At 46.4% G+C, this 15644-nt stretch overlaps 1 protein-coding gene across 1 annotated transcript in view; it reads right to left on the reverse strand.

Moving 5' to 3' along the window:
- Positions 1 to 7362: 7362 nt before the first annotated feature.
- Positions 7363 to 15644, reverse strand: part of LOC105479697 (calpain 14) — a 58895-nt gene continuing 50613 nt past the window's right edge. Inside the window, exons 17-23 of the mRNA XM_071076464.1 lie at positions 15230 to 15294; positions 12816 to 12884; positions 12060 to 12135; positions 11307 to 11423; positions 10868 to 10923; positions 8665 to 8999; positions 7363 to 7731 (exon numbers count right to left, since the gene is read on the reverse strand). Of these exons, the coding sequence (XP_070932565.1) occupies positions 8973 to 8999; positions 10868 to 10923; positions 11307 to 11423; positions 12060 to 12135; positions 12816 to 12884; positions 15230 to 15294 (410 nt within the window). The 3' untranslated portion in view covers positions 7363 to 7731; positions 8665 to 8972. The remainder of the gene's footprint in view (positions 7732 to 8664; positions 9000 to 10867; positions 10924 to 11306; positions 11424 to 12059; positions 12136 to 12815; positions 12885 to 15229; positions 15295 to 15644) is intronic.

The raw sequence follows: 15644 nt of genomic DNA on the forward strand, positions 1-15644 counted from the left end.
ATAGCTTGGCTGACTTCGACACTACAAGCTGCCCCTCTTCCCTTCACATTCTCTACCTGGGCTTCATCTGGGTCTCTGACGGCATAAGGTGTTGCAGCCATGAGGATGGATATTGATGGCAGACTTGATTGGAAAGACACCTCCCAGGGCCTTCTGGGATTCTGAGAAACCAGAGAAAGCCCAGGCAGAGTAGGTCATGAGGGCCTGTCACTGCACCTAGAGTAGGTCACTTATTAATACATTCTCTGAACTTCTTCCTATTTCTACTTGTGCCAACATTTCTTCTGCTAAACTACCAGCTCGACTTCTCCAAAATGCCCTATGTCCTATTACAACCACTTGTCTTACAACCACCTATCACTCTCCTGATGAGTTCTAGTGTAACGCTCTGTCCCTTTCCCACGCTGCTCCTCCTCCCTAGAGCATCCTCCTTTCCCTGGATACAGCTAAGCCTTCAGGTCCAGCACCACATCCTCTGGGAACTCTTCCAGGACTCTGAGGTTGATCTGAGCACCCCAGGTGTATTCCTCACACCATGAACTGGGCGCCCAGACTGCCATCTCCTTAAAGACAGGAAATGAACTTTCATCTCTATGCTAGGATCTAGCTCAGTGCCTCTGTGACTATATTTTTTAAAGGAAAAAGTACATAAATAAAAATAAAATAAAATAAAAAATAAAGGACTACTTGTCTTATCTGTGCTTGAAGTTGTTCAATGGATGGCTTCTGTTAATGGAGGTTGGCTAAATGGCATTAATACTAATGAAGAAACCAAGGCACAAAATGTTTAGGTGTCCTGCTTAAGTCACACAGCCAATAAGTGATTGAGGCTGGACTCTAACAGGTGGTTTCTCATGGATGACATTTGGAGGAGCTACAGGAGGGTGATGTTCTTGGAATATAGATTAGGCTGGCCAGGAGGGCATGAGAGTCTGTCAGGTGGTTGCTAAAATTACTTCACTGTCTGTCCTTTTAGGACTAGGGAGGGAAAGCCAGGGTCACTGGGAAACTGTCCTTGGCATGTGGTCGTAGGCATTGCTCAGTGTTCTCTTTGGAGGGTGGTCCATTGTGATGAGGGCTGGTGGGAAGGGGGACTAATGGACCTTATCAGAGGAACCAGCAGGGACCCCCTCCCCCTACACCCTCACACACCTGTAGACACAACACTCACATCTCAGAAGCCAAGGCAGACAATTGGAAGCAAACAGCTCTACTGCCCTGAGCTCCAGCTCCCAGGTTCTGGCCCCAAGTGTCATGAGGGGAAATGACCTTGCTGTAATGGTATCCTCCAAATCTACTACCAATGAGCTGTTCTGGTCACCAAACAGATGGGCTCAGAGACCAAAGGAGCTGAGATCACATGGGTGATAGGTCAATTTAAAACCATAGCAAGAAGCAAGGGGAGAGGGACAGGGTAAGACAACACACTTAGAACATTGTACTAGAGGACAGAAGGAAAACATATGTCACCTGAGTCATGCCGTGCTCACATGTCCTGAACTCCACCAGCACTTTCTGCTCATGGTGTAATTATAAGAGCCAGAGCTGAAGTCTGAGCAAGGGGCCCAAAAGACGGACAGTGCCTGGGGCCCAATCCCATCAGAGAGACATGGGACAAGTACGACTGGCCACAGATGTAACTTATCAATTCATCTGCTGAAAGCCATGGGTGTTTATCTGTATTTCTAGGGGTTCATGGCGTTGCCAATGGGTGGCTCACTGAATACTGAGTGCCTCATAGGTCTCGCATGTGGTTGATGTATCCTGAACACTTGGTGCTTCGCGTGCCTCATGTATATTTAGTGTATGTCATGAATATTCAGTGCCCACTCAGCTCCTTCATCTCTTCCTATCTGTGCATAAACACATGCGCGTCACATCCTTTATCTATGCCTAACATGGCTCACAAGCCATTTGCTTCTACTCTTAGTTTCAACTATCCCCTTGATTTTCTTTTTATTTACCAGAGCAGAATCCAACATTCTAAGCCCAGCCAATGCACATTACACCAGGTCTGTCTACTAGAATAATAACCCCCAATTCTGAACTCCACATTGCAATCTGCAAAGGTCTTTCACACTCACAATCTTGTTTCATCTTTGCCACTGTCCCATGAGGTAGGAGTTAACATCCCAATTCAGAAGATGAGCACACTAAAACTCAGAGGTTAAATAACTTTCCTCAGGCCACAAGCACACATCCATTTGGTGGCAGAGAGGACATGAGCCCCAGTCCTCTGGCCCCTGGTCAAGCATGTTTCCAGTTTTACCAGCCCACCCCTGGGTCATTTTCACTCCCTTAAGGACCCCCAACTCTTGTAGCAGAACTTGCAGAATTCTTTTGCTTCTGGCTCCTGAGCCTGGTAGAGTCTGATCTGAAGAAGCTTCACTTCTGGTATCCTGGGTATCAGACACACACACACACACACACACACACACACGCACGCATGCACACACACACATATCACAGATAAAGGAGCTGCAGCAATGAGCAGGCCTGAGCAGCAATCTCACAGGGCCTATTCCAGTCAATGCCTGCAGACCTCACTCCCATTATTCCACAAAGGGAGTCCCCAGGAGGCTTCCCTGCAGCCCAGTCCCTCCAGAAGCTTATCTGCTTAGGCAGAAGGGCAGCAGTTTGAGCAGAAGAGCATCTGCACCCTGAAAACCCCATAGTCCTCTCAGCATTAAACCCCAGGCCAAGGGCACTCTAACAATCTCTGAGTCCTCCCTGGTCAAGGAAGCCAAGGACCAGAGAAAGAATGTTCTGTATGAGTCAACCAGCAAAGCTGCACCCAGGGAACCCAAAGCCACTTGAAACAGCAGTACGTGTTTGTGCATGAGGCAGCCTTCTGCAGGGACTGACACGGGCCCACTTCTCCAAGGGTGTGCAATACTAAGGGTGAAGGAGTGTAGGGGACTGACCTGGGGTCCCGCAGCCTGGGTCACCAGGGCTGCTTGTGCGTGTGCTGCTGTAGCTGGCTGCACAGCCTCTGCAGAGCTGCCTCTTGCTGTTGCTGCCGATGACCCAAGGGGTCTCGATAGCCGGATGAGAGGAATATCACACTTGGTGAGGCTCCTCCTCAAGTGAGACTTGATGTGAGGCTAGCGGAAGTCAAACTAAAGACAAGGATCACTTTAATTATTTCATTTGGCCAAAAGATCCCTTCTGGGAAATGATTCCTTTGTGCAAAAGGCCTCAAATAGATGTTTCCAAGCAGAACTGAAGCTTGGATTTCAGGCACCAGAGGATGGTAGCCTCCGGTTTTCTCTGGTTCAGAAACCACTTGGCTTCTCCCCTGTTGAAGAAAGGTCCTCCCAGACCATTGCAGCGTGGAGGTGGGGCTCTCCTGTGGAGTTCACATGGCTGTGAAGGGTAACACTGAACCACACACTGAGGCCCGGCCTGATGCCAATCAGCTTATGTGTGTGATGGTACGAGATCCTCACGGGGGCCTCTGGACCATAGAGTCAAACACTGGTGACTCGCCAAAGGTAACTGACACAGCTGGACTTAAGTGGGCACCTTTGTAAAGGCCAGCCTGTGCTCTTGGCAAACTTGCTATCTCTGGCCAGATGCAGATTTAGAAGTTATAAGTCCAACCCCCTCTAATACCACACATTCATTTTTAAAATAGATGAATTCAGAAGTTAGGGAACTTGTTGAAGCCTCCAGGGACAGCTTTTAAGAACCACAAACACCCAGACCCCTCGTCAAGGTGAGGCCTGCCCTTTCCATCACCCCACCCTACCTGTCTTGAGCTACGCAGTTTCTGGCATAATTTTCTTCTGCAAGCAGGAGAAACTATGGAAGCCCAGACTTAAGGTGAAGATGAAGACAGGAGTCAGCATGGGGCTTAATAACCAGGGGCGTGGGTCTGGCCCAGGACCACCCACCTCCCACCACTCACTCTGTGTTTTGCGACCTGAAAGCAAAAGGTTCAGGAACTTGACCCAGTGGTTGATCTTCCCAGGAGAAGGAATTCTGAATGGGTAAGAGAAAGTGATGCCCTAGTATTTTGAATTTGAGGATACGAAGAACATGTTCAGACAGCATCTGTGATGGTTTGAACTACCATTTGGCATCAGAATGACTCTAAACTTCAGGCCACCAGAGACGGACCCTTTAGTGAGAAGTCACATGTCTCTTTAGGCAAACCTTATATATTGATATTTTCAGTTAGCAATTTGAGTAGAGACTGACTTTTTAAATGACAGGATTCACCTGAATTACTTTAAAGTCATTCATTCACTAAATTGGTAAATATTAAACATGAGTTATGTACTAAACCAGGCGCTGTGATGCCAGGATGTATGGGCTGGGTGCCGCTATATCCCTCAAGGAGATGCACTTAAGCTGAGTGCTTACATAAATGAAATAAATTTCAGAAACAAATGCAATGTATAAAATAGAGTACGGTACATACCTTAAACACTGGTCAGAATAAAGAGGCAAGGAGAGACAAGTGAATCCATGTGAGGCTGAAGCTGGCCTTTTGGGCTGAGTCAGGCTGGCAAGGTACTCCATTAGCCAGGGTTTCCCAGACTAGCTTGTGCTGAAACTCATCTGTGGTACTGCATCTGGAAGATGCCCTGGTGTGGGGATCGTGCACCACCTAGCGTTGGCATAAGCCACTGCACGTACCACAAAAGTGGGAAGGAAGGTGCCCTCCCCACAAAGAAATTTGTGGAGCTCACCGTTTTTAAGTGCACTGCCAAATGCCATAAATGCTCACATATGTTATCTCATCTAGCCTGCATTACAGCCTATGAGGTCGATATTGTCATCACCATGTGACTGATGAAGCTGCAGAGATTCAAAAAGGTTTAGCTATTTGATCAAGTTCCCCCGAACTAAGGGCCAATGCAGGGAATTGAACCTCCCTCCCCCGTACTCTGTTAACCTCCTAGCCTTTCTGGTGTAGAGGAAAAGATTGGACATCTCATGACCAGGCTTAGAATTCTTGGATGATGGTTCAACTTCTCAAGATGGGACCCGGACACCATGGCAGATCCTGCAGGGATCAGCCCTTGCCTGCCTGAGCAGCCTTGGTTCTCTTACAACAGAGATAAACTCCGGCTTCTCTGAACCTCTTGCTGTGTTCCGAGCACTCCACTTCATCCCTTGCTTTAGTGTCTTTTTTTTTTCCATGTGGAGTGCCCTCCATCTGAAACATCACTGTCCCTTTATTTTCCTATCTAGCGCCTCTTTCCCTTAAGATGGTTAAAGGGAAACCTGCCAGGACGCCTCCCCTGGCCCTCTCAGGTTGTGTTAGATGCCTCTCCTCTGTGTTTCCACAGCATTGTGTGCATTCCCAGGTCGCACTGCACCACAGACCACGCGTCAGTCATCTCCCACCCCCCAGGAGACTGTGAGCTCTGTGTCCCCAGCGCCTAGCAGATGCCTGACCCATTGCAGGAACTTGAGAAATGTCTTCAGGCAAATGAATGTTTGAATGGCTGGATGGAGGGGCAGAAGGATGAGACGAAAGCTTGCTGCCCAACTGGCCTCAGCATTCCAGGGTCTCATCAAGGGCCACGTGCTGGCCAGCCAAGTTCATCAGCAGAGCCAATCAGGATAGAACCCCAGCGGGACAGGATTCACCTAAATTACTTACAAGTCTAGTGGAGAAAGGTTGCGTTCTAGACTGCATTCTTACCCTGCCTTCTCACTGTTAGTGTCAGTTCACTTCTAGATCACAACCTAATTCCCAGCAGTTTCTGGAACAACTGCTGGTCAGTACTCAGTCTCTCAGGGTTGCTTGGTCAATGGTCCTGAAAACCCCTAGCTGGCAACCTGGAGCTCTGTTGAATCAACGGGCTGCTTCTGAGGTGACAGGGAAGCAGAGGACAGAGATGGCCACTTTCTCAGACGTCCCTGCCTCTGAGTCCCTGCATTGGAGACTGGAGTGGCCCTCCTGGTGCCCCACTTCAAGAAAGTGGTTTGATACATTCAGAAAGAGGATGTGGAAGAAGAAGAGGAAAAGAGAAATAGAGTATAAAACCGTGGGTGTTTCACTATGTCTTCTAAAAACCAAAATAAACATAAGTAATAGTAGCTGTAGAAATTATTCGTTCTATCTAAGGGGAAAAATTGGAGCTTCATTCATTGGATTGAAGCTCCAACAACCTGCTGGCATTATCTGATCTTCACAATGACCCAGGGATGAAGGCATTTGGGGCTCCATTTTACAAATGGATAAACTGAGGTCCAATGTCACACAGCTAGACTGTGTCTTCCCACCTCTCCTCTCTTTCATTTCTGTTGGATTTTGTAGACTCTCTGTCCTCAGGACACTGGAGAAAAGATGGTAACCCAGGACCTGAGACCAGTAACCCCAAAGGGCCATCTTTGCAGAGATCCCGAGAGCTCCTCCACGATACCCACTTTTACCTACTCATCACTCACAACACTCATTTCCTCCTTTCCTTCATTATAAATCTAAATACGTATACTTCATTGGGGAAACATCAGGTTGAAAATCCTGGAAGCCAAAATCATTTCTCTAACTCAATACAGCAACAGCAGGAAAGCAGTGCTATTTACAGTCAGTCATGGACTGCCTTGCTTCAGGCCCCATCTGCAATCTAAAAGGTTCTCTTTGGATAACTGAAGTTTTATACAAAACATGAAAGAAGAAACAAAACCAGGGATAAATAAATGGTAGTTATTTTCATCCCCTCTTGTCCAGGTAGAGTCCTGTTTTCCTGAGATCGTGACAGCCTGGAACAGGCCTCACTTTGATATGCCCTCCCTGCGTGGGCTGGACTTGATAACCCAACCTCTGGATTCCTTGACCTCACCCTCCTTGGCACTGGCAGGTGATTCCTCGCTCCTCCCTGGCTGCACTTTCCACTTGTTCTTATTCATGGCAGACTTTCTGCTTTCGATATTCCAGAACTGCTGATGCTCACCTCCCAGCCCTTCAGCTGACTTCACCCTGGTGCTTGCCCAGTTTCTCCTGCCCCAGATCTCTATTTCCTCCCCCTTTCCCTGGAGCGACAGAAGATGGGGAAGTGTGGTGGGAGTCGGGAGGTGGATCTGCCCCGTGGTCTTCAGTACTCAGTACTCAACTTTGGGGGTATAGGAGAGAATCTGCAGGAAGGGGCTCAGCAAAGACAGGTCATCTTTGAGTTGCCACAGTGCAGATAGGGACTCAGGAGAGTGAGGCTAACACCTGAGTGATGTAGGACCATTCAAATCACCCACTGAGAAGCCAGCAGAGAGGCTCTCAGGCTTAAACAATATGGAGATAGATCTATCTGCACTAACACAAGCAGCACACTGTAGTCTAAATGTTGTGAGCAAGTTCACGGTGTCACCCTCCCATCACCCAAAAATATCTCCAAAACTGTCTTCATGGGCCAAGACAAAATTGTTTTATTAAAACAGCTATTTACAATGGCAGATTTTAAAGACAAAGATACAAATAAGTAGATGGATATAAAAATCTGTAAAAGGTTACAAATACATGATCATCTTTTATAAAATCAACAATATTTCATGTATCTAGCACTTTATGGAAACCCGTTTTACCTTCTATCATTTGGAATAAATGACGAGTTTTTTCCCTAAATAAAATACTTTCCTACCTCTTAAACTGTGCTTTCAAAGTGCTCCCTTCTTCCAGTACAGTACCCATGCGACAGATGCTCAAATCTCCTTTAGTCCTTCTGCCAACGGACACACTTTTATCACTTCATTCAGCTTCCTTCCTGAGTCTGCTGTGGACTTGGAAATCAAACAGCCACGTTGGTTACAATTGTTTGTAAGTTAAGATTAAATAGAATACAGGTTGAGTATCTCTTAACTAAAATGCTTGGGACCAGAATTGTTTCAGATTTCAGGATATGCATTATAGATTTGTCAGCTGAACATCTCAAACCCAAAAATTCAAAATCCAAAATGCCCCAATTTCCTTTGAGTTTCATGTCTACTCTCAGAAATTTTAGATTTTGGAGTATTTCAGATTTGGGGTTTTCAGATCTGGGATGCTCAACCTGTGGTAATAAATGGCTCTGAGGTGCTAACTTATGAATAAATTGCATTGACTTTGGAAAAAGGCCATTGTTCTGGTTTTGCACCTGTATTCTGGGTTCGGAGGGATGAAACAAACAAAGTGTATCGTGGTAGTTCAAAAAATCAGATATACCAACCACCCGCTGATTGACTCTATAATTTAGCATGGGTTTGTTTTTGTTCTTTGAAGTAGATAGTCAGAGAATTTCTGGACGGATTTGAAATGGATCTGATAGTCTATAGGTCAAGTGAACAGACTGACAGCTGTCACAAGCAGGAAGCCCTTTGAGAACTCAGGTGTTCTAAACCTACTGGGTTCCCCCAAATCCAATCATATGGAGGTATTGTCGGCAGAAGACTACCCCATGATCTCAGATGCCAGAGCCAGCCCACCCCATCTGGACTCTGGCAATTCTCTTATTGTCTGTGTTTCTGAAAACCCACTATATCCCTAACTCCATCCCCAAACAGCTGAAACTTAGCCTATGTCTCTACTAATTTGCAAATGCTGGGACTAAATGTCTAAGGATATATCATTCCCTCTCCAGACCTTAAAACCTAGATGATTACCCCACATGTGAGAACATATGGCATGTCTAAAGTCACTTGAGTTTGCAGCCACAGAGGCAGTGTTGTATAGCATACCAGCTCTGGAGTCAGAATGCTTAGGCCATGTCAGGTAATATCTCTGCTTGTGACAATGTTGTGGCCTCAGGGAAGGATGGCTAGCTTTGACAAATCTGATGCAATCTTTACTTCCTCCCTTCCCTTTCTGCATGCTGGCCATGCAGGGGGAGGGCTGCAGAGGAGAAATATTCCCAGCTAAGGAGGTGACGACTGGTGAGGCAGTCCTGAAGATCAGTAAGTAGGGTGGGCACGGGTTGGTCTCAGCCAAAGGCTGCTCTTGGGCCACAAGCAGAGTCTTCAGTGAGGGCAGGCGAGACTCAGCCTTCTCAGGAATACAGTGCCATCATCATCCACTGGACATGTTGGGAAAGCAAATGATGGTCAGTTCAGACCCATTTCTCATCTGGGCCTCCCCACCCCACACTCCTGGGGAGCCGTGGAGACAGAACATTAATGGATGGTTTAGCTAGAGGGACCATACCATCCATTAGGAAGTATAAATCAACCTGAAATATAATCAACCTTGACTTCTCACTGTGCCTATGAATGATGACAGCCAAATACAGGCTGATTCTGTATTCAATTCTCAATGAATTTTTTTCCCATGAATTCAATTTGGCATGCTCGTGCCAGCTCTGGACAGGTGTGCAAACTGGCAGGGTAGCAGAAATCCATTAAAGCATATTCTACGTGTTTACATTTATGGGCCCCTTGGTCTGACAGCTTTATGTGGGTGTGATGAACAACCCCTCTAACTCATATAGAGGGGATCTCTGGGGAAACCACTCCCCAGGCCAATCCCTCAGAATGATAAAGCTGAGAATAGTGAAGTTACCAATGGTGTCAGAGAAAGCCTCAGCGTGAAATCCAACGAGGTGGCTACCATCCCCTACAGACCTTGGGTGGTCCTGATCCTCACTGAGCCAAAGATGGTCAGAACTGGAGGCAATCTCAGAGACCACCTAGTTCCACTCATTTCACCTGTGGGCAGCTGAGGCCCAGAGATTTAATGTGATTTGCCTAAGGTCCCGCAGCTAGTTACAAGAAGTGTTGTGGCTTCAACCCATTCTCAGACCCCAGTGCAGTTCTCTTCCTGTGATAGCTCTTTGTCCACTGGACCCTGCTCAGTTTTGGACTGTCCTATTTCGGGTGCCACACTTGTGTTGTCCTATTCTCCCAGACCGGAGCCTGCCACTATGGAAGGATTGCCTGGGATCAGGAGTTATGCCCCAGCACTCAAGTGTGGGGCTAAGCAGTTCAGGGATAGGCTCTGAAAATTCTGGCCGTTGGCCCTCCAGTAGAATCCCACTTCACACCGAATCTTGGAGGGATTGAGGGGTGACACAGGCTGCAGGTCCCTACAGCTTGGAAAGCAATTCCATAAAATGGACATTTGAGATCAAGAAAGACATTCCAGCTTTGACTGAATCATTTCTAAGCGGCCATATCAGAGGAAGGGTTGCAGAATAAAAGAGCAGAGGATTGAACTCCAGACTCCAATGTCCTTACAATGAACATTACCTAGCGCTACACCTGGCACCTAGCAGCTGCTCAATAAATCAGTGCATTTTGAATGATCAGGAAAGATAATCAGTTTCATACATGAATTTGTCTTCTCCTAGGCATATCACCTCATTCATTCAACACATCCTGCTGTGTCTGCAAAGTGATATGAAAGAGGAGGAAATGGCTTGGCCATGTGACTTGCTTTGGACAACAGAATGACTTGCAGGTGTGCCAGACTGGAGCCTTGGTTTCAGAGGCCTAGTGTGTTTAAGCTCTCTTTCTTGTGTTTCTCTCATTTCCCTGGAAAGAACAAACCTAGGCAGAGTTTCCTCAATTCAGGTACCCAGCAAAACCCTCAGCTAACCCACAGATACATGAGCAAGCCAGCTGAGATCCACTGACTCCCAGCCATGTGACTCAGAAGCTAAATAAGTGCTTATCATATATATGTTGCTTACGTTTTGTAAATTTGTCACATGGCATTATTGCAATCAGAGTTATCGGATACACCTTTCATATGTGCCTGGCACAAAGTGGGTGCTCAGAAAATATTTGATGGATGAATGAATGAATGAATGAATGAGTGCAATGAATGTAGTGCTCAATTTCAAATTCAGCAGAATAAAGGTCCCCAGAGCCCTTCTCCTTCACATGGTCCTGCAAGGGCCACCTCTACCTAAGATGACATGAGCCACCTCCTTGGGGCAAGTCTTACCTCTGGCTTCTGGAGGTATATCCCTTTGCCATCTTGGGTTAAGTTTTGAAAGACATCTGTGAAAATGCAGCAGAAAGGAACACAGTTAATGTGTGTATTGGAAACATTATGAATTCGTTCCTCCCACATATCTCACCTTAACCACATCCATTCTGAAAACATGAGGGAACCCAATGTCAGCCTACATGTGATCACACGCAGCCACACCTATGACAAGTGAGCCACTTCAAGCCTATGTCTCTGGAACAAGGCAGGGAACGAATGAGTTTGGGTATCTGCAGCCAGGGATCACAGGCACTTGGCTGGAGGTCCCCATAGCTTCCCTGGTCTGCCGTTTCTGGGATGGCAGCTGTCCTCCCTTGTGCTTAAACTAGGGACAGGTGGGAAGTCATGGGGCAGCAGAGGAAGACCTGGCCTCCCCAACTTCCTGCCAGCTCACCCTCCATGTTCTCTACACGCAGCATCAAGTGGACGAAGCTGACAAAGCCCATCTGGAGGCGGGGGCAGCCATAGCGGATGAGCATCAGCTGACAGACGTCATCACTGAGCACGATTCCTGCATTAAGCACAAGCTCCTGCTGTGGGTGCTGGGGGCTTACACCCAGCTCCCCTCCTGCCCAAGGCCCCTTCAATTGTCCTGAATTTTAGGGACCTGAATCCGGATAGCATGGAAATGCTGTGATAGGGACCTGAATCCGGATAGCATGGAAATCTTTTATAGGGTTCATTTTGAATTGTTTAATTGTTTAACCAATTTATTTTATTTAATCCCTACTCCTCACCCCTGCCTGTTAAGGCAATCAGCATGAGGCTCTTTTCATCAAGTATGTTACTGGCCTTCAAGGAAGAAGGCAGTCTGCTAAGTGCTCAGAAGTACCTGCTTTGGGGCCCGGTAGTCCTGGATTTAAACCCCAGGCAACTGAGCTTCAATTTTCTCCTCTGCGAAGTGAGGATTATAACAAGGTGGTGTTGAAGATTAAATGAGAAGTTGAATGTGCCAACCCTCCATCAATGTTGGCTAGGATCACAGTGACAATCATAAAAAATGTTGGTGTTGATTGCAGATCTACATCTTTGAGAGTCACACTGCGTATCAGAGTTACTTCAGCACGCCACGCATCTCCTCTCCTCTGCCTGGTGAGTGTGCACCCTGCCCGTGTGTGCCCACAGCTCCAGCTCTTCCTGTGCCTACCTGCCTCCTTCATGGCAGCACGCAGCTGTTTCCAGTTCAGGTATCCTGACCCATTGTCTTGCTTGTGGAAAACCTTCTGTAAAGAACCAAATAAGAGGTTCAGGAAGCCAGGCATTTCCAAGCACCATCTGAGAGCCCCTGTGTGTCCCCTGTCAGCAGTGCAGAGGGGCTGTTGGAGATATCTGAGGCTCCACATGCAGGGCCTGCTGCCAGGGTAAGAATATGGCAGAGTCCATGCTGGGATCCTACCACCTTATGTTTCCTACAGAGCAAGGGTTCTGAAAAACAGAAAAGTCTTTTTCTCATGGGGTATAGACAGTCTTGGTGTGGGTAAACGTGCTTAATGTAAGCACATTATCCACACTTTAAAGTGATTCCAGCTTTCTGACTTAGGAGACAAGTGGGAGGGTTGTGAGCAATGATTGGAAGAGCAAGAAGGAGCAAATTTATGAAAGACTTTAAATTCCAAGTGTGCCAAGGAGTTTGGACTTTCTCTGAAGTCCATGGGGAGTCTTAAAAAGCTTTTTGTAAGGAAGCAGCATGATTAGATATGTGTTTTGAAACTTCAGGAGACTACTGCAACCGGCTGTCTGAGCTTGGAAGAGAACAATGGAGGAAATGCTCACTGAAGGGAGAATAGAGGTTTGGTGAGTTGGATATAAAGGGCTGCATGGGAGAGAAGTATCTTCTACAGCTTTGTAGAACTGCCATTCCTACACCATCTTCCAAAGAGGTGTGGTTAAGATTTGTTCTTACCTGATAGAGCTTCAGCTGCTTCCACAGATCCCTGAATTCCTGGATGCTCATAGTACCCGATGCATTAAGCTGATTAATAGGTTAAGGTAAAAGCTGCCAGGGAGAGTTCCATCCATGCTTTGGAGGCAGTGATCAGCCCTCCACAAAGTGATGTGCAATTTGTGGATGGCCTCATTCAATGTCTGATCGTGTCTGATTTCGCTAGTTGGCCTCACCTCGCTGGCCAGTCCAGCCCAGGGCTCCCTCACTCTTGCTAGGAAAAGACAGAATGAGCCCAGAGCACAGCAGCACTGGGAGAAGTGATGATGATGGAGGTGATGATGGTGATGACCACAGCTAGCATTAAGTGAGGCAGAATTTTTTTTAATGCTATGAAATGTTATCTTTTGTTAGTAGAGTACCAGTAGTATTAATAGATAGTGATATAATTTTAATACACATGAAGTCTTTTATACCTAAACATAAACAAATTAAATATGACATATCCCACTGCCTCTTCTTTTCACTCCTACCTTTTTCTTCTTAGCATCCTTTATTGAGTTCTTTTTTTACATATATACTTTAAGTTCTAGGGTACATGTGCACAATGTGCAGGTTTGTTACATAGGTATACATGTGCCACGTTGGTTTGCTGCACCCATTAACTCGTTATTTACATTAGGTATTTCTCCTGTCACTATCCCTCCCCCTGCCTCCCACCCCCCAACAGGCCCCTGCGTGTGATGTTCCCTGCCCTGTGTCCAAGTATTCTCATTGTTCAGTTCCCACCTATGAGTGAGAACATGCGGTGTTTGGTTTTCTGTCCTTGCGATAGTTTGCTCAGAATGATGGTTTCCAGCTGCATCTATGTCCCTGCAAAGGACATGAACTCATCCTTTTATATGGCTGCATAGTATTCCATGGTGTATATATGTTACCATTTCTTAATCCAGTCTATCGTTGATGGACATTCGGGTTGGTTCCAAGTGTTTGCTATTGTGAATAGTGCCACAATAAACATACATGTGCATGTGTCTTTATAGCAGTATGATTTATAATCCTTTCGGTATATATCCAGTAATGGGATGGCTGGGCCAAATGGTATTTCTAGTTCTAGATCCTTGAGGAATCGCCACACTGTCTTCCACAATGGTTGAACTAGTTTATACTGCCACCAACAGTGTAAAGCATTCCTATTTATCCATATCCTCTCCAGCATCTGTTGTTTCCTGATATTTCAGTGACTGCCATTCTAACTGGTGTGAGATGGTATCTCACTGTGGTTTTGATTAGCATTTCTCTGATGACCAGTGATGGTGAGCATTTTTTCATGTGTCTGTTGGCTGCATAAATGTCTTCTTTTGAGAAGTGTCTGTTCGTATTGAGGCAGGATATTTTGACATGGCCAATTTGACGTGATTTAAATTTAAAAAATAGTAACCTTTTTTCATTATTGTTTTAAAAACCAGCTTATGGAAGGAGTCAGGCACAGCGTGGCTAAGGATGCCTTTTACATTTTTTTAAGTTTAATGGTTGGCTTTGTAGACCATGCCCAGATACCCCTAGCATCAGAGACATTGGGTCAAAGTACTACCACACCCCATCTCTGTTTGAGCCCTCACTATGAATCCATCACTGAGTTACACACTTCACCTGTAGCAGGTGAGGTCGGCATTAACTCCCCCATCTTCTAGTTGATGAAATGAGCACTTGGAGAGGGTCTGATCTTGTTCAAGTTCATACAGCTGGTGACAGAGCTGGGACCTGCCCCATGCCTGTACACTTAATCCTGCACTGTCTCTCAGTTTCTGCAGACTGTTTTTGTTTTTACAACCCCCCTTAGGCTATCTATTCAATATGCCTCTCCATAGTATGGATGATCAAACATTGATTACAATTATCCACTTAGAAAAGGAGTGCATTTACTAGAAAAATTGCAGGGCTGAGAAACAGGACAGCTGAGTTTGTGGCATGTTGTTTAACTTCCCTTAGTCCTGGTTTCCTGATCTGTGCATGGGGGCAGCCACCACCTAGTTATTAAATGGAAAACATAGGGCCCCAAGTCTTTTGCAAAGGCTCTTGTAAACCTGGAGAGCTGTTACTAACCACCACCTTCTAGCTGCCTCATCCTCATTCCCAGGAAATGACATTATTGTGATAGATGGCTAATATTGGTCACCTATTAGATGATAACTCTGACCCCAGCATTTTACCTGTATTATCTCATTTGCATTCCCACATTAATCCTACCAAGTAAGTTTCAACACTCTCTCCATGCTTCAGATGAGCATCTGGATGCATAATGAAGTTCAGTGACTTGTCCAGGATCCCACAATGAGCAAGGGTTGGGGTTGGGATTCAAATCCACTCTGTCTAGCTCCAGAGTGAAGCTCTCAACCGACAGTAAGCATCCACCCACAGACCTGAAAGGATACGTCCAGTAAGGCCAGGATACCCTGGCAGGCTTCCAGGCTGAAGAAGGGCTGTCTGCTCCCCAGATCTGTGAAGGAGCAGAAAGAGTTCACATGGGGGCTGGCCCCAGGTCTGCACACCCCTTTTCTGAGCAGGAGGAGGCAGTGCTGCGTGGGCCAGCTGTGGGGTCTGATGACCACAATGTACATGGGCTTGGAAGAGTGAGAACGGAAGGCAGTAGAGAGACAGGGGGTGATGGTCATTCCTACACCCATGGAGAAAGTCAAATGCTGTAGGGAACGCCTGGTATGGCTTGGGTTTGCTTACACAGAGGGCCAAGTGAGCATGCCCTTTGTACCTAGGGAGGGCCAGGATCACAGAGTCGAACTCCCAAATCTCAAAGAGATCCAAGAGGTCAACCTTTTCAAGCTCCCACCT

Source organism: Macaca nemestrina, chromosome 13, assembly GCF_043159975.1.
Source record: "Macaca nemestrina isolate mMacNem1 chromosome 13, mMacNem.hap1, whole genome shotgun sequence".
NCBI classification, from domain to species: domain Eukaryota; kingdom Metazoa; phylum Chordata; class Mammalia; order Primates; family Cercopithecidae; genus Macaca; species Macaca nemestrina.